The 22,088-nt window shown below is 40.5% G+C and overlaps 1 protein-coding gene across 1 annotated transcript in view; it reads right to left on the reverse strand.

Annotated features, from left to right (window-relative positions):
• The window catches only part of CDON (cell adhesion associated, oncogene regulated), a 60,779-nt gene that overhangs the window by 16,426 nt on the left and 22,265 nt on the right, over positions 1-22,088 (reverse strand). The window contains exons 10-16 of the mRNA XM_011934632.1: positions 21,683-21,814; positions 17,144-17,347; positions 14,831-15,012; positions 14,240-14,345; positions 9,382-9,504; positions 3,304-3,525; positions 573-853 (exon numbers count right to left, since the gene is read on the reverse strand). Of these exons, the coding sequence (XP_011790022.1) occupies positions 573-853; positions 3,304-3,525; positions 9,382-9,504; positions 14,240-14,345; positions 14,831-15,012; positions 17,144-17,347; positions 21,683-21,814 (1,250 nt within the window). The remainder of the gene's footprint in view (positions 1-572; positions 854-3,303; positions 3,526-9,381; positions 9,505-14,239; positions 14,346-14,830; positions 15,013-17,143; positions 17,348-21,682; positions 21,815-22,088) is intronic.

The following is a 22,088-nucleotide window of genomic DNA, read 5'->3' on the forward strand; positions in this document are numbered from 1 at the left end:
CAGCATGTAAAAATCGGTCAATTTCACCTGGATTTACAGAGGTTTTGAAAAATCAGAAAATCTGGCAACACTGGGCCCTCAGCCCATGACAACTGTGTCAAACTGCGGCCGCTCCCCGAAGACACAGTCTGTGCTCTCCAGGTGGGCATCACCTCCAACGCTACCATCTCACTCCCACAATGTCCTGATCTGCCTGCCTCTTCTTGGCATTTGCATTTTCAAGACCCTGCTCTCAATAAATCAGATTTAAAGTTATTTGGTCTAGTCTATGTCCAGTGGTATTTCCATTTCATCTAAAGAACAACTTCCAGTCTGTTCATTGCTGGTATTCCACTTTCAGTGTTTAATAATTTTAAAATGAAACTAACCTGATGAATATAACTATTACCTGGCAATAGAAAACAACTTACAAAGACTACTCGGGATCAAAGGGTTGCCAGTGATCGATGCTGTTTCCATTCAAGGGAACCTGTGGGGTTTCTATATTGAACAAAGCCCAGCATGCTGTCCCTGTCCTGGCCCTTGGCACCCTGAGGGACAGAGGGGTTTTTATTTATAGTTAGGTCTCTTACATTCACTAGATGATGAGGATGTTCGAAATCCACATGTGTCCTGGTTAGAGAGTTGGTGTGCCCAGAGTAAAGCCCTCCATTTAGGCTCCCATTCACAATTCCATTGACTCCATTGGGGACCTTATGGTGAAGGTGGGAATAGCCACTGCTGAGACCGCCATTGGTTAGGAAGCCTCCGTGAACGTTTCCATTTATCTGACTTGCTCCCGAGAGACTGGTGTATTCCACCATCTGCCCATTCATATCTGATCCTTGGTAGAGATACCCTGGTGGGTCGTATTCTGTTAAAAGAGAAGAAAAAAGCCACACACACACACACACACACACACAAAGTAAGACACTAAAAAGGACAATCTTCTTGCTGAGGTCTTACTGATAAAACCCCTAAGAGACAACAAATAGACTAAAATAAAAACATTTGAAAAATGTTCACTTAAAGCCTACTTGTAAGACATACTTTAATAAAGTTACTGTTATTATTTTCCATAGAGTGTAGAGATAGCTGTGAACTCTGAGTTAATTATGATTCTGTTAACGGGAAGAAAAATTAACTAGGAAGAAATTACTCAAAAGAGAATGAATATATTGGGCAAGCTAAACTATCAGGGTACTGGCAACACTAGGAAAAAGTGCTTAAACTCCCAGATATTATACTTCAAAGTGCTGAAGAAAACGGCATAAAATGACAACAAAAGACTAGCTTTAGGTGGGGTATTTCCAGTAGTAATAAACAACTATGTTAAGTAAAAGGATGGAGCTATAGATACAGTCACTGACCATTCATACAGCTCCTTAGTCATTATAACCCATTTGGAAGGTGTGGGGTACCAAAGGCAAAAAGTGATTCTATTTTTTTCTTTTTTTTTTGAGATGGAGTTTCACTTTTGTTGCCCAGGCTGGAGTACAATGGCATGATCTTGGCTCACTGCAACCTCTGCCTCCCGGGTTCAAGCAATTCTCCTGCTTCAGCCTCCCGAGTAGCTGGCACGTGCCACCATGCCCAGCTAATTTTTTGTATTTTTAGTAGAGACAGGGTTTCACCGTCCTAGCCAGGCTGGTCTCGATCTCCTGACCTCGTGATCCGCCCGCCTTGGCCTCCCAAAGTGCTGGGATTACAGGCGTGGGCCACTGCGCCTGGCCTTCAATTTTCTTCTATTAAAGGCATATAAATGACTGTCTCAAAACTCTGATTGTAATTACAGAGGCACATCCACCAGATATACGTAGAAAAAGTAAAATATCTCTTAGAAATTAAAGTGTCCAAACTGTACAGGATTTGTTGTTGGAGCTTGGATAAAATCTTCGAAGGCAGGAGAGCTCGCCAAGCCTGGATTAGGTGTCCCTCCTTTCCTTAGCTGCCCACATTACTGTGCACTCTTGCCCAGGTGTGTAATCTCAGTACACCTGCTTGTGGTCTCCACTAAACTATAAACTTTGAGAGGGCAGACGTGGTGTTTATTTTATTTACCATTACATCTCCACTGTCCAGAACAGTGCCTGGTATACAGAAGACAATGATTATCTTTTGAATAAATGGCTGAATGAACACCACCATGAGAATCCATTTTTAAACATATTATCAGATCACAAAGTAGGATGACTTTAATCTGATTAATACAGCTCAGATGACCAGATTAATATTTCTCTTTTAATGATTCAACATGCACTCATACAGTTAAAGGCAATGGCATTAAAACCACTTAGAACAACAAATGGTCACCACCCCTTTCAGATTAATCCTTCTCTTTTAATGATTCAACACGCACTCACACAATTAAAGGCAATGGCATTAAAACCACTTAGAAAATCAAATGATCAGCACCCCTTTCAGCCTGATGCAGCCACCACCTCTCCCCCTATCTCTTGGACGGCACCATTCAATACAAACAGAGTACTTCCTTCCCCCGGAACCGGTAACTAAAAGGGGAGCATGCGTGAGAACTGGCTAACAGCCACTGGAAGTGCCTGCTGGGGTCGTCCCTCACTTTTCTTTCATTTCCTTATTCTGGAGCCAAAGGGAAAATCAAAAAACTTCCTCCCACCGAAGACTAAACTCTCTGCTTGATTTGATGATCCTATTTTATAATAGCTGAGATAATACGAAAAGGAGGACAGTGCGGTGAAGAGAACTGAAGGAAGAGAAAAGAGAAAGGGGGTTCTAGGTTATTTCACTGTTATTTCAAAGCAGAGCCATCGTCGATGTTCAAGCACACGTATTCCTAGATACACTCCAGGGAGAGGATGCCACACTGGAGCAGTCTTGAGTCCATCAGGCACAGAAACAGGGCTGCATTATCCTCATTGGTTACGTGTCATTCAGTGACAGTGACTTAGAGAAGTTTTCACTCCCTGCTTTCCATGGCTTTTCTATTCCCTGTTGGCAAGCTCTGTACCAGTGTAAAGGTGTTCCTACAGCAATTCCAGAGCTCAGGCTCCTCTTTGGTGGTCCAACAAAGCTGGAGTTTCCCAGCAATAAGTCAGCTATTTACTTAGAGACCTGCTTAGTTTTGGCTTTGGTGTTTATGTCTTCTGGGCAATTTAATTTGATGCTCCACTTACTCTGGCTGACAGCTAGGACAGTTTTAAAGTCATCTCCTCTGAATGAAGAGTATCTCATGTGCTTCATACCGTGACACTAATACACAACAGTGTAAGAAATCAATATTTATTCTGACAATATTTGTCCACCCATCTTTAGAAAAAGAGAAGGAAATACTTATGAGTGACTTACTTTGTATGGTATTCTGCTGGCGATTCTTCCACAGGCACATTGCAATGAAAACCATCAGAATGAGGACCATGACGCCCAGCACACAGCCAACGATCAGATATAACATGTCACTGCTTCTGGCAGGGCTGGTTGCAGGCCCCACATTTCCTCCACTTCCCGAAGAATTTGGAGGGGTACTCAAGTCTTTGACAGGATATTCAGAAGCTCCAGGAACACGTTTCACTAGTTGAAATATAAAGGAAAACATGATGTCAGAGTGAATACAGACTCTATGAAATGGTTTACTCTCTGAAGGAGGTCTGGTTAGGAATGCAAGCCAGTCTGTTTACTCTTGTTACTGAGATGATCTGACCACCAATGAGTCACAAAGAGGGCTCCAAAGTTTAAAAACCTGATGTGCCAAAGTTTTAGTCCACAAACTTTAGAGAAATCCTAAGAGCAGAGAAACATATGCACTTGGTCTAATCCAAACTGCTATATGATTATCTGCTTAACTGTACTTGGAGAAGACTCCCAAATAGTTGAAATGAAAGTGTTTCCACTTAGGCCGGGCACGGTGGCTCATGCCTGTAATCCCAGCAATCCACAGTTGGAGGCCGAGGCGAGCAACTGTCTGAGCTCAGGAGTTCGCGACCAGTCTGAGCAACACGGTGAAACCCTGTGTCTACTAAAAATACAAAAATTAGCCAGGCATGGCTGCGGGTGCCCGTAATCCCAGCTACTGGGGAGGCTGAGGCAGGAGAACTGCTTGAAACCGGGAGGCAGAAGTTGCAGTGAGCCAAGATCGTGCCACTGCACTCCAACCTGGGCAACAGAGCGAGACTCCATCTCAAAGAAAAAAAAAAAAGTATTTCCACTTATGGATGGAACACAAACTCCTTTCTGTCAGATATATTTTGAGCTAAACAAGACTCAGAATTACGTATTTTATGCTTCTACCATGTATATAAAAATCACTACCAATAATAGAAATTATGGCTTTGGGTTACTAGAATAATGACATTCCAAAATCTCACACATAGTATTAAGCATTCCAAAAACAAAGGCTTTGGAGCCCATGTAGGTGCAGTACTCTTACCCGGTTCATCGGTACTCTGGGTAATAGCAATAACAAAAACTAATAACAGGTGGGACTCAAACCTCATTCTCTCATCCCCAAATCATATGTTCTTAAGTCTCTACATGTCACAGAAAAGCAGCAAAGTGGTTGGCAGCCAGTCTCCGGAAGCACACAGCCTATGTTTATACCTCACCTCCACCTATCATTAGCTGTATGACTTTCACCTCCAAAACCTCAGTTTTTATTTATTTTTTATTTTTTTTTTGAGACAAAGTCTCGCCCTGTTGCCCAGGCTGGAGTGCAATGGCATGATCTCAGCTCACTGCAGCCTCTGTCTCCCAGGTTCTAGCGATTCTCCCGCCTCAGCCTCCCAGGTATCTGGGATTACAGGCACATGCCACCACGCCTGGATATTTTTTTATATTTTTAGTAGAGACAAGTTTTCACCATATTGGCCAGGGTGGTCTCAAACTCCTGACCTCAAGTGGTCTACCCACTTTGGCTTCTCAAAGTGCTAGGATTACAGGCATAAGCCACTGTGCCCAGCCAGTTTTTACATTTTGAAACGGGGATGTTAATAAGAGCCCTATCAATTATCTAATGGTAATGAAGGGTAAACGAGTTAAGCCATGGAAAGCACTTAGAGCCTGGCTCAGGGTGGTGGTCAATCGGTTCTGCTGTTATTATTGGTTATTATACTGAATTTCCTGTTACGGTGCCAACAAACCACAGAAGCAAAGCAGTTTTTTAAAAATCTACTCAGCTAAACAGACACAGATGAGAAAAATGCTCATCATCACACTGCTCATTAGAGAAATGCAAATCCAAACCACAGTGAGATACCATCTCACACCGGTTACAATGGTGAGCATTAAAAAGTCAGGAAACAACAGGTGCTAGAGAGGATGTGGAGAAATAGGAACACTTTACACTGTTGGTGGGAATGTAAACTGGTTCAACCATTGTGGAAGACAGTGTGGCGATTCCTCAAGGATCTAGAACTAGAAATACCATTTGACCCAGCAATCCCATTACTGAGTATATACGCAAAGGATTATAAAGCATGCTGCTATAAAGACACATGCACACATATGTTTATTGTGGTACTATTCACAATAGCAAAGACTTGGAACCAACCCAAATGTCCATCAATGACAGACTGGATTAAGAAAATGTGGCACATATACACCATGGAATACTATGCAGACATAAAAAAGGATGAGTTCATGTCCTTTGTAGCAACATGGATGAATCTGGAAACCATCATTCTGAGCAAAACCAAACACCGCATGTTCTCACTCACAGGTGGGAATTGAACAATGAGAACCCTCGGACACAGGGTGGGGAACATCACACACTGGGGCTTGTCATGAGGTGGGGGGATGGAGGAGGGATAGCATTAGGAGAAACACCTAATGTAAATGATGAGTTAATGAGTGCAGCACACCAACACGGCACATGTACACATATGTAACAAACTTGCACATTGTGCGCATGTACCCTAGAACTTAAAGTATAATAAAAAAAAAAAGAGGAAAAACCAGGAAAAAAATAAAAAATAAAAATCTACTTGGCTGGGCGCAGTGGCTCATGCCTGTAATCCCAGCACTTTGGGAGGCAGAGCTGGGCAGATAACGAGGTCAGGAGATCGAGACCATCCTGGCTAACACGGTGAAACGCCGTCTCTCCTAATAATACAAAAAATTAACCAGGCTTGGTGGCACGTGCCTGTAGTCCCAGCTACTCGGGAGGCTGAGGCAGAAGAACCACCTGAACCCAGGAGACAGAGATTGCAGTGAGCCGAGATCACGCCACTGCACTCCAGCCTGGGTGACTCCGTCTCAAAAAAAAAAAATCTATTCAACAAACAACATTAAATTGGGGTTCAATTTTCTAGCAGCATCAACCACACCAAACAGAGCTGGGAATGAGAAAAGAAGTCATCTTTCAAGAGAAGGTGTTCTCTCTTATTGAAAGCTGGATGAATACTTGGCAGAGACGCTAAAGGAAATTTCTACTTGAGGTGGTATGTTAGATTATACAATTCTATGTCCTGGCCGACCCTAAAGAAAACAAAAGAGTTTCTGAGGCACAATGGATGTTCCATATCATATATTAAAGATCATGATTACTCATAGGGAAGTCGGTCAGGTTTAATCACTCTTTATTTATTTATTTATTTATTTTTATTTATTTATTTTTTTTTGAGACGGAGTCTCGCTCTGTCGCCGGGGCTGGAGTGCAGTGGCCAGATCTCAGCTCACTGCAAGCTCCGCCTCCCGGGTTCACGCCATTCTCCTGCCTCAGCCTCCCAAGTAGCTGGGACTACAGGCGCCGCCACCTCGCCCGGCTAGTTTTTTGTAGTTTTTAGTAGAGACGGGGTTTCACCGTGTTAGCCAGGATAGTCTCGATCTCCTGACCTCGTGATCCGCCCGCCTCGGCCTCCCAAAGTGCTGGGATTACATGCTTGAGCCACCGCGCCCGGCCTCTTTATTTATTCTTAATTCATTTGTAATTCTATCAAGCTTCATGATCTGGTTCCCAACCCCTTGCTAAAGTTAAAAACTGAGGACAGATGGCTTGCATTGAAGGGTGAGTGAGATCCATTAACACTGATAGGAAGAGACAGCTAACAGCCTGAAATAAGAAAGGTGAGATGAAAAACAGAGAGAGAAACCAAAGAACTAAAAGAAACCTCACAGCAGTCTCTGATCTTCAGTGGGAAGAGAAAACAGCCAGCCTTCAGCGCCTCTGTCATCCCTGAAAACCTTCCTCAATTACTCAAGATAAAACCATCATTGTTCACAAGAACCTAGAGTCATTTTTTAAAGGTTGAAGTATACATGAGATCTTCCATCTAAACAGGCTGGGAATTATGTAATACATAATTACATAAAAGTCATTCAACATGAATAGTTAACGTTTCAAAGAAGCTTTTTGTTTTTCACTGATCTGAAAGTCTGTAGGTAAAACCTTTTCATTCCCTACTGATGTCAGAAAATGAGGCATACTATTGTAATCACAGCTATACTATTATACTACTATAAATAACAGTTATAATGTTTTATGTTTCGTCTGGCTAGATTCTTAAATGTCCTGGGGACAGAGATGATAAATTTCATTTTTATTTAACTTTACTCCAAGTATCCCACGAACACATCACAGTGTCTGGTACAAAAAGGCCCTCAAATATATGCTAAACAAATGAAATTCAAGGTAAGTCTAAAGCTATGTGGATATATGTTTAAGTATGGACTTAAGATGTGAGCATTGCAGCAGAGACACACATGATTTAGAATTTAAAAGCTAGAATTAAGCCTTGGCTTATCATTCAATCTTTTGGAGCCTGCATTTCCTCATTTTTTAAAAATCTACTTTTTCATGTCCTCATTTTTAAAAAGGAATAATAAGATCACCTGTAGAGGCACTAATGGCTGCCCAGCTCACTCAACAGCCTTCTTTACCAAGTTATCAGAGCTCCAATTTTGTTTGGGTGTCTACCGCAACCCCACAGAACTCTGGGATAAGTCTGGTCGATGGTTTGGGGACAGTGTGTGGCTGAATTGTGACTAATGAGACTTGTGGGAAGATCTAGTAGAGGCCTTTGGGGGAAATTTTCCTTGTTCTTGAAAACAAACACTGTCAGACATTATAACACCTTAAAGGTGATGCCCAGAACTGTGGCGAGCTAACAGCAGTGCTGTTAGGGTCAAGCTGGTAATGGGAACATGGCAAACAGGAAAGACAGAAAACAATGAACATTTTTATTTTTTGAGACAAGGTCTCACTCTCTTGCCCAAACTGGAGTGCAGTGGCCCGATCTTGGCTCACTGCCACCTCTATCTTCCAGGCTCAAGCGATTCTCCTGCCTCAGCCTCCTGAATTAAACAACCTTGGAATTAGTTACCTACTTCTGGGCTGCTTATTTTTGGGATAACACATTTCCTCACTGTTGAAGCCTACTGAGAGGAGATTTTTATGTTCCTTGCAGTTGACAGTATCCTCAAAGTTGTTGTGAAGATTAACTGAGACTGTGGACAAGAGTGTTTTTGCTCGTAAACATCTACATGAGCTATTTCTATTATTCCCCTGTGGTGTCTTCTCTTCTTCAAGATAGCAACACTCTTGCCTATGCAGGCGGAGTTGAGAATGTTCAATTTAGAATTAGCAACTGCTAATTCTAAACTTTACTACACTGAATTAAACAAGTAGATAGAAGTTACATTATCTGTCACTCAGGAAACCACTTTAAGCACATGTTGCGCTTCTTCATGTTGCACTTCTTAATATTCTTAAACTTTTGTTAGTGTTCTCATTTTCCCAGTAGTCTAGAAAGTAGTCCACAAATATCTCTATCATCTTTGTAAAGAAAAAGGGAAGGGTTCATGACCAGCCTGGGCAACACAGTGAGACGCCGTCTCTAAAAAAAATCAAATAAAATAAAAATAAAGAAAAGGGAAGGGAGGTGATTTACTTAAGAGCCATACAGAAATTAACGAACAGGATTAATGATTATGTAAACTATTTTTTAGACAAATATTCGAGCCCACGTTATACATTTGTCTGGCCAGTGTAAGTGTATGCACCTAGAAAATGGTCCAAAGCAGAAATTTCCTTAGGCAAATATATCAATAGTCATGGCTGGGTGTGGTGGCTCATGCCTGTAATCCCAGCAGTTTGGGAAGCCCAGGCGGGTGGATCACCTGAGGCCAGGAGTTTGAGACCAGCTTGGCCAACATGGTGAAACTCCATCTCTACTAAAATTATAGAAATTAGCTAGGCGTGGTGGTGCGCACCTGCAGTCCCAGCTACTTGGTAGGCTGAGGCAGGAGAATCGCTTGAACCCAGGAGGCGGAGGTCGCAGCAAGCTGAGATTGTACCACTGCACTCCAGCCTGGGTGACAGAGTGGGACCGTGTCTCAAAACAAAACAAAACCCAGAATATATCAATAGTCAGAAGCAGTAATCCAGGGTTGGAATTCTATCACTGTCCAGGGAAAAAGCAAAACTTCTCCCACCTTTAGTCTCGCAGATCATCACATTGCTAAATTCACTTTCACCTCCTTCGTTGAAGCATTGCATTTTAATGTCATAGGAGGTTTCTGGCTGCAGGTGGCCAATCATGTGCCACTGCTTTGAACCTAAAAGGAAAAATAAAAGGCTTTACACATCATACAGCCTAAATGATAATATCAATATAATTAGTTAATGTTTTCAGGATGAGGCTGGGGCAGCATCCACCACCATCTAGTAGTTTGTGCAATAAAAATGTCCTTAACAGTAAGTATTTGACTAATGCACCACAGATAAACTGCATTTCTACTACATGACATGAAAAAAACGTAAAGAGAAGAGATAAGCTGACTTAAAACTATATCTGTGTGTTGGCAATAATACTTGTTTCACTAAAAATAATTAGTGGGGAATCTTTCATAAAATACATGTTAATTTTATGCATAGGAAAGAAACCTCAAGTCCTTTCATCCCCATCTTAACCCAGGAACTCAATCCTCTATGTTCCTGCACCAAAAAGCAACAGTACATTCGGGACCAGCAAATGGTGCACCACCCAGAGCAACTGACCAGTTACAAGAATGGCCCGAGCAAAGCTCTCAATTCCATTGTCACGGATGCAACATGAACTGACATATGACCAAATGCCTGAATAAACTGCTGAGAATCATCAAAAAGCAAAATCTACTATGAGAAACTCTTAGCCACCACCTACTCCTGCTTTGAGTCAAGATCTCCAAACCACACAAGTATCTCTAGTAGAATGATTCTGTTATCCGTGGCACACAGCCAACATTTCATTTAGAAACACTCCTAAACCGAACACTCCAGTAGAAATCACTCTTCATTTTGACTTCCATGGACCGGTGACAATCTTTCATAAGCAGGGACACTTTTGCCAGATTAAATTAACTCTTCAAGCACCCTTAATCCCGTGTAGAAACATCTCTTCAGACTGTCTCCACTGTTTCTTAGAAACTCAAGCATACCCCCGACTGATTTAGAATTAATTAAAGGGGGAGAAAAAAAGCAAAACAAAACCACACATGCAAGTTAAATCTACTTGGCTGACAGGACCAATATCACCAGACTCCTTTCTAACTCAACACAGACAAAAATATTTCAATCTGGAAGTACAAGCCTCTTTCCAGGTCAACAGTACAACACCCTTCACTTGTACAGACCCACGGTTTTGAAGGAAGAAAATCTGCTTGTTTTAGGATCGTCTCTGAAAGGCTCAAAAGTGAGGAGTTCTATGTCCCATTTACAAATGTAAAAAGGATCCCCCAAAAGATACTGACTCAAAAACTGGTTGAAAATGGAATAGATCTGCCTCTAAAATCCAAAGGCTTTCCAAAAAACTTATTTTTTTCTCTAGCCTTGGGTCTTTCCCAACCTGGCCCTACACTCACCTACACTACAAACATTCTCTTGAATAATTACTACAATAGATTTGAAGTTTTCCTTTCATAGTGTTCATAAAAATGGAATTAAACTAGGCTTTGGATATGTTACTAATAAGAGAAAAATCGTTAAAATGATACATATCTTGTTAGATTAATATTCCATTGTTATAGTTATTCTTCCACTGGCTAAAATTACAGGAAATAACAGCAAAGAGAAAGAATTTTACTGATCAGTGATGAATAAGACAACTAAGTACATCATTAGGTTTAAAACCGACCAACCAGCACACATCCTTGGATTAACAGGCAATTATTTTCCCAAAGGATATTTTAGAAAATGTAAGGATTTACCTCAGGGTGAAACCAAAGCACAGATTTAAAGATCAGAATGACTGATACTTTATTTGGAATTGACTTAACTTTAAAAGATAAAAATATTCAATACCAAAACACTGGTGTGCTGGACACATTTATAGTTTATCTACATGTGGAACCTAATTCAGAAAACAGGATAGCTTAATTGTCCTTCTCTTACTGTATTCTTTTACAATTTGACTTTTAATTTTGTTTTCAAAAGTTTAAATGTTGGGTCAATTCACATACGTAATCTAAAACTTAAAAAAAAAAACAAAACTTTTTAAGTACAAAGGATGAATACTTTTGTTCCTGCTTTTTGGAGAACAGACCAATGGTTTCCAACTGCCGCAAAAAGAATTTCAAATGCATAAACTTGAAAATATAGAATAAGCAAATTATACAGCATAGTGAAGTCCACTTAAACATCTAACTGCTCAGTATATTACATTTATAAACAAGTGCTCTGTGATCCTAAGGCAAAACTCACATTTGCAGACACTACTAGATATAAAAGCTTCTTTAAATCATTTCCAAGTTCCATGCTCAATATGCATATTTCAGAAGTTTGTAAAAGCTCAAAGATTTGACTAGAGAATATAATTTTAAAACAGTTTATTAGTGGATATTTCTAGAACGCAGAACCAAGAAGGGTGATGATGAGAGAGAGAAAAACAGAGAGACAGAGACAGATACTCATTTTATTTAGAACTATTTTACGGCAAATGTTTAGCCTCTGTCAAAAAATTTTAAAAATAAAATTCTGACCTCGTGATCCACCCGGACCATCCTGGTCTACACGGTGAAACCCCGTCTCTACTAAAAAATACAAAAAACTAGCCGGGCGAGGTGGCGGGCGCCTGTAGTCCCAGCTACTCGGGAGGCTGAGGCAGGAGAATGGCGTAAACCTGGGAGGCGGAGCTTGCAGTGAGCCGAGATCGCGCCACTGCACTCCAGCCTGGGCGACAGAGCGAGACTCCGTCTCAAAAAAAAAAAAAAAAAAATTCTGACATCCCCACTGTCCTAAAGTCAATGAAATAAAAGGAAGACCTAGACAGGCCCAAAATGGAGAACAATAACTATTAGGTTGGTGCAAAAGTAATTGCGGTCTTTGTCATTAAAAGTAATGGCAAAGACTGCAATTACTTTTTACCTTTGCACCAACCTAAATATTATCCTTCCTTTTCTTTTTTAAAATAGCCTTTTTACTGATGTAAAGTATGCATACAGAAAAGTCCACATAACTGTACCGCTTAATGAATGTTCACAAACTGGACATGCCCATGGCACCCATACCTAAGTCAACAAAGAGAACACAGGAAAGCCCCCACCCCAAACATCCCCTCATGCCCCTTCCAGGCTTGCCCCTTCCAGGCTCTTCTTTCCCATGAGACAGCTATTATGGTGAGTCCTAAGAGCACAGAATAGTTTTGCCACTAAAAGTTATGGCAGAAAAGAAAGAATCATTCCCTCATTCAAAAAATATTTACTGAGCACCTACTATGTGCCGAGCATTAAGAATTGGATCATAAATTTCTCATTATAGTACAAAGTCATTCCACTGGATAAATATGAAAGGGACTGCTGCAATATGTTAAGAAATGTGATCCAGCATAGTTAATTTATTAGAACACAAACTATATGCAGTATTTGATGTCAAGAAGTCACATGGAAAATAACCTTGGCCTATGGCAATTTTCTGACATAATTCACTAGGACATTTCTTATTTCAAAGAATCAGAATCTTGAAGTGAAAAAAAGAACTTGGAAGAAGACTTCCTCCAATATCAAGAATCCCTTCCAAGATATCACTGAGAAGTGGGCATTCAGCTTCTGCTGAGCACTTCCAGCATTAAGGAGTTGACGACTTTGTGCGGGAACCTATGTTAGGAATGCTATGTTAGAAAGTTCTTTCTTATACTGCTTTCTTGCAACTTCCCCTCCCCCAACTGACTCAGCTCCTCTTCCACATAACAGTCCTTAAATACTTGAAGGCAGCGATCAGGTTGCTTCTGCTAGTTTTTTTCAACCTGAATATTGTTCGACATTCCCTTGTTCTTTTTGGACTCCATTCATACATTAATTCAATACTGGCCACCTCACCATTGTAGGCTCTGGAGACATAGCAGTGGGAGAAAAGGTCCCGTGCTCACCAGGGAGTTAACATCTAGTAGAGGAGACAGACTTTAAGCAAACAGTTTCAAATACACACACAGACACACACACACACACACATACACAAACCATGTACTTAAACTTTGATAACTGCTATGAAATAAACATAAAGGGTATGGTTAGAAACTACGGCAAGGTACCCTCTCATGTAAATGAGAGGAAGTTACCTGAGAGGAAGTTACAGGGAAGATCCGACTCCCCGTAACTTGACTGTCAAACATTTTGAAAAGTGGGACAATTTTTCTGTGCACACAACTAGGTAAAGGCAACAGGAACTACCCTGTGCCAAGGTCCTGAGGCAAAAATGTCTCAGTGCACACAAGGAAACTGAAAGAAGGGCCAGAAAGGGAGAGGTGCAAGAGACATGGTGTAGACAGGGGCCAGCCAAGTCAGGTGGAGCCTTCAGGCCATAGGCAAAATTGTAGATTCTATTTAAACGCAGTTAAAAAAGCAGTTTCAACACCCTTCACCATCTTCTTAGCTGTTTTCTTTCTTTTCTACACGCATTCCAATTTCTCAGCATCTCTACAAGCGAGCAAGATGCTTAAGACGTGATCTTTCTAGGACAGACTCCAGTGAAAATGAGTGAGATATTATTTTTTAAAAGTAGCTGAACATTGCAATGGATTTTTAAACTCAGGTCACTGTTCATTTAAATGAAACAGAAATCAAAATGTTCTTTCAGATGAACTACTACTGATTAATCATATATCCCCCAAATGTTTGTACAAGTTTCTACAACCAAAATATAAGGTGCTGCATATATTAAATGGGAAAAGGTGGCTTTCTTTGGGACAAATTCAACAGCAATAACACATACACCATTCCACTTTGTACTGTCTTAACTTGGGATGATGCATTTTATATTCATAAACCTTCTTTCTCCAAAGCGCCTTTACAGGGACTCCAGTAGGCCAGGTGGACTTACCTTCTACAACATCCCTCTTGTAATCACTGTCATTGTCACTATCTGTTGGTCGGTAATAGATGTAAAATCCTTGAATGGGAGTGTTGTTGTTACTTGATGGAATGTACTAAAAAATAGAAGCAAAGACTTGTCAAAGAGAAAAATAAACATAACTTTCTCATTCATTAAAGTTTCTTTATCTACTTGGTCACATTTTTCTAGTTTCGTTTTGCAAACATACCAATAATGGCCATTTTTAATTTACTTCAAAGGTATTAAAAGCATTTAGCTTATTGCAAAGTTAAACAGAAATAATAACCCAGAATTTCCCTGGGTTCAAAAGCATAAAAGCACATTTGGTTCAAAATGAATAAATCACGATGGCAATTAAGCTAACAACATTTGGATAAGAGCTGAGGAAACAATAATTTTCCTTTTAACCCTGCCCCTCCTCAAAATATGTGCTCTTATTTAGACAAATATTGGTGCCCTTGCATGTCCCCTCAATTAAAGTTCAAAATTTGCTGTTTACTGTATTGTGTCATGAGAATATTAAATTGACTGTTAACATGACCAAACCAGAAGATCTCATTCCAGAAGATGTTTACTGACCGTCCACTTTAGCATGATCTGAGTATCGCTGACAGCCTCCGTGTACGCAATGTGGGGTCCAGTTACCGGACGGTTGGAAAAGCGACTGGGGAATCCAGCCACCTGATAAGGGCGAGATGCTGAACTCCGAAAACTCTCACCATAATGGTTGATGGCAATGACCCTAAATTTGTATGTTGAACCTTTGAGGGAAACCAAAAACAAACAAACAACAACAACAAAACATAACTAAGAAAAGCTGCAATAAGACAACGAAAGGCAGAATAGTCAAAATATGGCAACTGTGCTTAAGTACCTATCTGTAATAAAGTATCTAAAGCCCGTATGGTAAATAGATTTCAACCCAATCGACAATTTCAATCAACTGGGAGTGGCTGCTCCATGCATTGTGTTCAAGATCCCAAGACCTTCTTAGGAGTCACCAAGAAAGAGGGTTGCAAAAGATGAATGACATCTCAGGGAAGAAGCAGGTAGGGAATAGGAAAGAGGACATGTGCTCTTTTCACCATCCTGTTCTAAGTCATACCCGTCAATGACAGTGTTAGTTGAACTATCTGTCCCCAAAACTAGGTTCTTTTCACTTTAAAAGAAACAACTGAAGCACGGTTTAATCCGGTGAATACACGCGTAAAGAGGCACTGTGTGGGCGGCCGCAGATGTCACTCTGGCTTCACTGTTAACAGGGTAAGAGGGAGCAGATTTAACTACTGGGGAAGGAATTATTTGAATTAGATATTAAGAACTTAAAAAAATGCTGAGGACTGTGAATTTCTGAAAATCTGAACCTAAAGAATAAATTAAAATCCTAAAGCAAGTTTCCCGATAGCTCAAAAATAATTACTGAGCTTCTGAAGACAGTGTTTTCAATCTATGGAATGTTTCTTAGCTTCACCTACATTTAAAACTGATGCTTCTCCCAACTATACCTACATGACCCTGTGCTGCGCATGGTGCTTGTTTTAACAGCCATAGGCATTTGCTACTAACGTACATTTAAAAGTCCAGAAAATAATTGCCATGAAACCTAAACGAATGAAAGTACAGAAAGCTGATTTATGCTTTTTGTCTTTTATGGTTTAATTTCTCTCATATAGCCTCAAGATTCTTGTGGGGAGGGGAGGGTTCCTCTGCTGAAACAAAACTTAAAGAACAAACGCATGTTCATCACTGACTCATGTCCATAACACAAAGCACTGAGTATTACAACTGTACTGAAATTCAGCAGATCAAGTAATTTTTGTCAAATAACAAGCAATTTTCCTCTCAAAGTATTCAGTCATAGCAAAACACACACACATATAAGATGTACACCACAGTATTTCTAACTCCAAATAAACAGAAATACTCTAAAGCTCAGAAATAAAGAATAGCTAAGTGGATTATGGTATATTTATTTATATGAAAGGTAAATCTCTACTAAAAGTTGAGTTTGTGAAGAATTTTTAATGATACAGGAAAACATATATGATAAAATATGGGGAACATGGGATAACAAAACAATATTTATGGCATGATCCTGCGGTGGCTCATGCCTATAATTGCAGCACTTTGGGAGGCTGAGGCGGGCAGATCACCTGAGGTCAGGAGTTTGAGACCAGCCTGACTAGCACAGTGACACCCCATCTCTACTAAAAATACAAAAATTAGCTGAGCGTAGTGGCAGGCACCTGTAATCCCAGCTACTCGGGAGGCTGAGGCAGGAGAATCACCTGAACATGGGAGGTGGAGGTTGCAATGAGCCGAGATCGTGCCATTGCACTCCAGCCTGGGCGACAGAGCAAGGCTCCGTCTCAAAAAAAAAAAAAAAAAAAAAAGAGAGAGAGAGACAAAAGGCTATGAAAAAATACATCAAAATATAAACAATGATTATCTCTGAATGGGTGGAATTTAGGTGACTTATTCTCTTCTTTACATTTTCTTTCTTTACACATCTTTATACAATAAGCATGAATACTTTAACAATCAGAAAAAAATATAAGACTACTAAAAATTTCCATCTGCCAGGTGCTATGACTCATGCCTGCAATCCTGGCATTTTAGCAGGAGACCGAGGGTGGCAAATTGCATGAGCACAGGAGTTCAAGATCAGCCTGGGCAACATGGCAAAACCCTGTCTGTACAAAAAATACAAAAATGAGCCAGGCACGGTGGTGAGTGCCTGTATTCTCAGCTACTTGGGAGGCTGACGTAAGCCATGATTATGCCACTGCACCCGAGCCTGGGCCAACAGAGTGAGACCCCATCTCAAAATATATAAATGTATGTATCTAAAGTTCACACCAATGGTAAAAGGAAATGTTTGAATATTACTACCTGGTTCTAAACTACGAACTTCCACTGAAAGTTTGGAAGGAGGGATGTCTTCAGCTGCCACCAGCCAATCGCTGGTCCTCATCCGTTTATATTCGACTTTGAAGGCAGTGATTGGAGAACCCCCATTTGCCCGAGGAATCCAACTGACATAGACCGACGTCTCTGACGCAGTGGAGATGGTAGGCCGATCTGGTGCCTCTGGAACTAAACACGGAAACGTTCATTTCAATAACCCACCATGTCAGAGACAAGAATTACATAGATAAATGAAAAGGATAAGTCCCAAACTTCCTCTTATTAAACGTTCTTCACCAAACTTTTTGCCAGAGTTTATAACATTTACAGCTATCTTCCCGTCCTCTGTGAAAAGCTAATGGGAATACAGGAAATAACAGAAAGAGAAAGTAAAATAATCTACAAATTTGATAATTAGCTCTGAAAAACTGAAAGCTAACAAGTATGATCATTTTGACCATGCTATTCGGATTCATGGCTAAAATAATATGTAAGTACTATTTGATGCTTCAAGTTTGACTGTGGTTAAAATTTATAATAAACTTTCACAATTATGTGTTATCTTATTTACATGTTTTTCTGCATCTATCCAAGCGACACAAAATGCATTCAGCAACCTACTAATTCTAATACTATTACTATTCCATATTATCTTAATACACCTCATGGCTATAGCAAGGTTACTCCAAAATATAGACTACAAGTTGGCAAACAGAGATAAAATCAATACTGTTATGGTTAATATATTAATAAAGGGGAGAGAGAATGCTGCTCAGGATGAATACAGGAAGACAGGATATGTCATTAAATCAAAGTGCTAGCAGAAAACATGATCCACGTGAACATGTAGAAAGAGGGGTCAGGTAGCTAGGGTCTAGCAGTTTTCACTTGGCACTGCCGAGGAAAGGGGATGCCCTGACACACAAAGTACATGGTCTAGACCCTGCAGGAGATGAAAACATGAGGAATAAGCTCATCAGCTGCTGAAACCATGTATCTAACTCTTCTTGATGACCAAGGGATATGGCTTGGATACTTATTCCCTCCAAATCTCCTATGGAAAAGTGATCCTCAGTGTTGGAGGTGGGGCCCGGTGGGAGGTGTTTGTGTCATGGGGGCAGTTCCCTCATGATGGCCTGGTGCTCTCCCCTACATGGTAGTAGGTGAGTTTTCACTCTGTTGATTCACAGCAGAGCTGGTGATTTAAAAGCATGTGGCATCTTTCTTGCTCCTGTTCTCACTATGTGATGTGCCTGCTCTCGCTCCACCTCCCACCATGACTGTAACCTGAGGCCTCACCGGAAGTCAAGTGATGCTGGTGCCATGCTTGCATAGCCTTCAGAACCATGAGCCAAATAAACCTCTTTTCTTTATAAATTACCCAGCCTCCGGTATTCCTTTATAGCAACACAAACAGACCAACACAACAAGCAACCTTGTGGTTGTAAGTGGCTTCCCACTGGGTTCCTACAAGGAAAGAATGCGGATAGAAATAATCCAGTCTATATGATAGTGACATTGCAAACTTGTAATTGCCATTCTGGTATGCTTTGATCATCTGTGAATTGTGTAGACATGAGCTGGTTTTCAAGAAACCAGTGATCTTCCAGCATGCTGCCAATCAAGTTTCTAGAGCTGGAACATGGAGGGCCAACTCTGGGCCACGGTGGCAGTAGTTACTTTGGGAAAGCCAATAGGGAGCCCCACCTCTAGCCTATGCCATGCTCCTCAACCAAGCAACACCCTTCCACCTCAACATGTCTTCAACCCACCATACAAATACACAAGAGAGAAGAAAATAAAGTTCAATGTGATATTTGTATGGAGAAAACTGTAGCATTTTAAAAAACAAATTGCTTAAGGGATAAAAGAGGACTATATTCAAAGCAGGCAATGCTGAGTGATACTTACTGTATTCCTTTCAAGGTAGAAAGCAATGAAAACAGAATGAATAGAATGGTTAGTGACTCTTTTTTAATACTAGAAAACCGAACGACTTCCTTATGTTGACTCATCTGCAATCAAAATTCACCAAACACCACAGATCAAACAGGAAAAATAAAGTTATTGGGGAAAATGTCTCTACAGAAAAGAATATCTTCAATATCTAAAAGAAATAGCATGTGACTGTTAACAAGGTATAAAAGAAAGACGGCACTTGGAGTTAAGATATGGACTTGAATAGCAAGCAGTTCCTCCACTTTCTGGATGATCTGAGGCATCGTGCATGACCTCCTCATGTGTCACTTTCCTAATCTGTAAAACAGATATGGGAATCTGTTCCTCATTAGGTTGTTATGAATATTAAATAAATCATTTCTTACGGTTATCTCTTCTTGGACAACTCCAAACTCATGATTTCCAAAACTGAATCCATAATCTTCACCTAAAAACTCTTATTACTTATCTTGGTAAATGGTCTTCTGGCGCCCATGCCCAATCCATCATCTTTCTCCTTCTCATTCAGTGTGGATTCCATTCCCCTAATCTCTCATACAGGTCCTCCCCCTCCTCCATCCACACTGTCACTCGCCTTATTATTTCTCTAGCCTTTTCTTTTGCTATTCCTCCCTTCTCCTTCTCTAAAATCCTTAAGGGTTCATTATAGCTTTCAAGGAAAGATTCAGCTTTGAAGTGTATCACACAAGGCACCTACCTGCCTGCCCACTATAGCATCATTCCCCACAGCAACCCGTCACACTACATAAAATCTCAACCCTCCCAATCTCTAAACAAAATAGAACATGTCAGCCAGTTGTCTATTGCACAAGATGTGTTTGCTAGAAACTCCTTTCCTGTTTCATCTATCTGTATCGTCTTTGTCCTTTGACGCTTAGCTTACGATGCAGAGAAGCCTCTCTTATCTACTCACCCTTGTCTACATTGAGTGACTGACTTAGATATTTCTCTTGTGCACCCGTAACACGAAGGGTATCAAGCATAATCAATCAAAATCGTTACTAGTTTGTCTACATTATCCACATATTGCTATGGGTTTAGCTATCTGTATCATCTACTACACTGTAATTTTTTTTAAAAAATAGAAACAGGATCTCCCTCTATCACCCAGGCTGGAGTGCAGTGGAACAATCACAGCTCACTGCAGCCTCAAATTCCTGGGCTCAAGCGATCCTCCTGCCTCAGCCTTCTGAGTAGCTAGCACTACAGGTGCACCCCATCACACATGGTTACTTTATAAAGTTTTTATAGAGACCGGGTCTCACTATGTTGCCCAAGCGGTTCTCAAACTCCTGGACTCAAGCGATCCTCCCGCCTCAGCCTCCCAAAGCACTAGCACTACAGGCACGAGCCACTGCGCACCGCCGTGCTAGGCCTACATTGTAAACTTCTTGAAGGCAAGGATTATTTTATCTTTGCTGTTCAGCATTTCATACAGTATCTGCCAGAGGATGTGTAAAATAAATGACAAGGTTTTTGTTTTTCAGATGTTACTTTCATTCATATGAAATTAATACTCTTATATATAATCTGCTTAAGGTAGCTGAAAGGTGCCTCAGAGATAAGAGCACTCAAGTAGAAGAGATTCATGATACTGAAGATACAGAGGTGCTCCAGAGGGAGTTCAAAGTGTTACAACCTGCTTTTGTCTGAGATCAATTCATGGAAAATGGTAAAAATATGGAAGTCAAGTCTGAAAATTCTTAGAGCTTAGCAATGAAATTTTAGGTCTTCCCTAGATGTCCAGGTGTTTTAAAACAATCACAAAAAGCACACTTGGCTGTAAGTGTAGAGCTCATGTAAGTGCGAAATTTAAATACTAAAAAAGTCTTTTGAAAACTATACAGCCAAGACCTTTAAAAACCACAAGATTAACTAGATATAGCAAAAAAAAAAAAAGAAAAGAAAAGAAAGGGGAATGTAACATGTAATCCTTCAGTAAAACAACTTATCACAGGTACCGCTATATATTTTGATGAGTCACACACATAGAAAAAGTGAGATTTTCAGAGTTCAAAATAAAAATTTCCTTCTCTTACCAGAGAAGACACAGAAAACCCCCCTTTTTTTTTGAGACCAGGTCTCACTCTGTCATCCAGGCTGGAGTGCAGGGGTGCGATCTGAGCTCACTGCAACATCTTCCTCTCAGGCTCAAGCGATCCTCCCACGTTGGCCTCCTGAGGAGCTGGGACTACACACCCAGCTAATTTTTTTGAATTTTTAGTAGAAACAAGGTCTCCCTCTATGTTGCCCAGGCTAGTCTCAAACTCCTGGTCTCAAGTGATCTGCCCACCTCAGCCTCCCACAGTGCCTAGCCACAAAACTCCTTTCTTGAGTTCTAAAAACTTAGTACCAGAACATTTTGAGTCAAAGTTAATGAAGTTAAGTACTAATCATGACACTGAGATGCCAAAGTTTAAATAGAGGACATTAAAATGGCTGAAATAGAACCTAAAAGACCTGTATGGTAAGATATGAAAATAAACCCTATTCCACCCTACCTCCCAAAATCTGAAGCAGGTCAGTTATATTTGTAAAGAAACAATAAAACATTATTCTTTTTACCTCCACTGTGCCTAGAGGAATCTGTAAGTACCACTCCAAAATTGTTGTTTGCAGCCTCTGAAACAACAGGATACTTAGGGAGGCCCACGGGTGGAGAGGATGCCTGGGCGTTTTTTGATGATGCTGTTTTTTCTAGAAAGGTAAAAAACCATATACAGTAACATGAGCTTATACGTATGAGAAGTGGGGAAAAAAAGTACTGTGAAACTTACCTGGTATGTGGTTATAAATCTATGAACTGATCTGCAACAGCATCTACATGTGAGACCTACTTCATAAATACTTCGCTGATCTGAGGAACTGACCAAAAATTACTTTGTCTTTTTCTAGTATCTTTAAAGTAAAGCTAAAATATGCCTTTCTTCATTCTAACTTTACGTAGCCAAAAAACAGGTGAAAAAGCCAA

Source organism: Colobus angolensis, unplaced genomic scaffold (assembly GCF_000951035.1).
Source record: "Colobus angolensis palliatus isolate OR3802 unplaced genomic scaffold, Cang.pa_1.0 Scaffold137, whole genome shotgun sequence".
NCBI classification, from domain to species: domain Eukaryota; kingdom Metazoa; phylum Chordata; class Mammalia; order Primates; family Cercopithecidae; genus Colobus; species Colobus angolensis.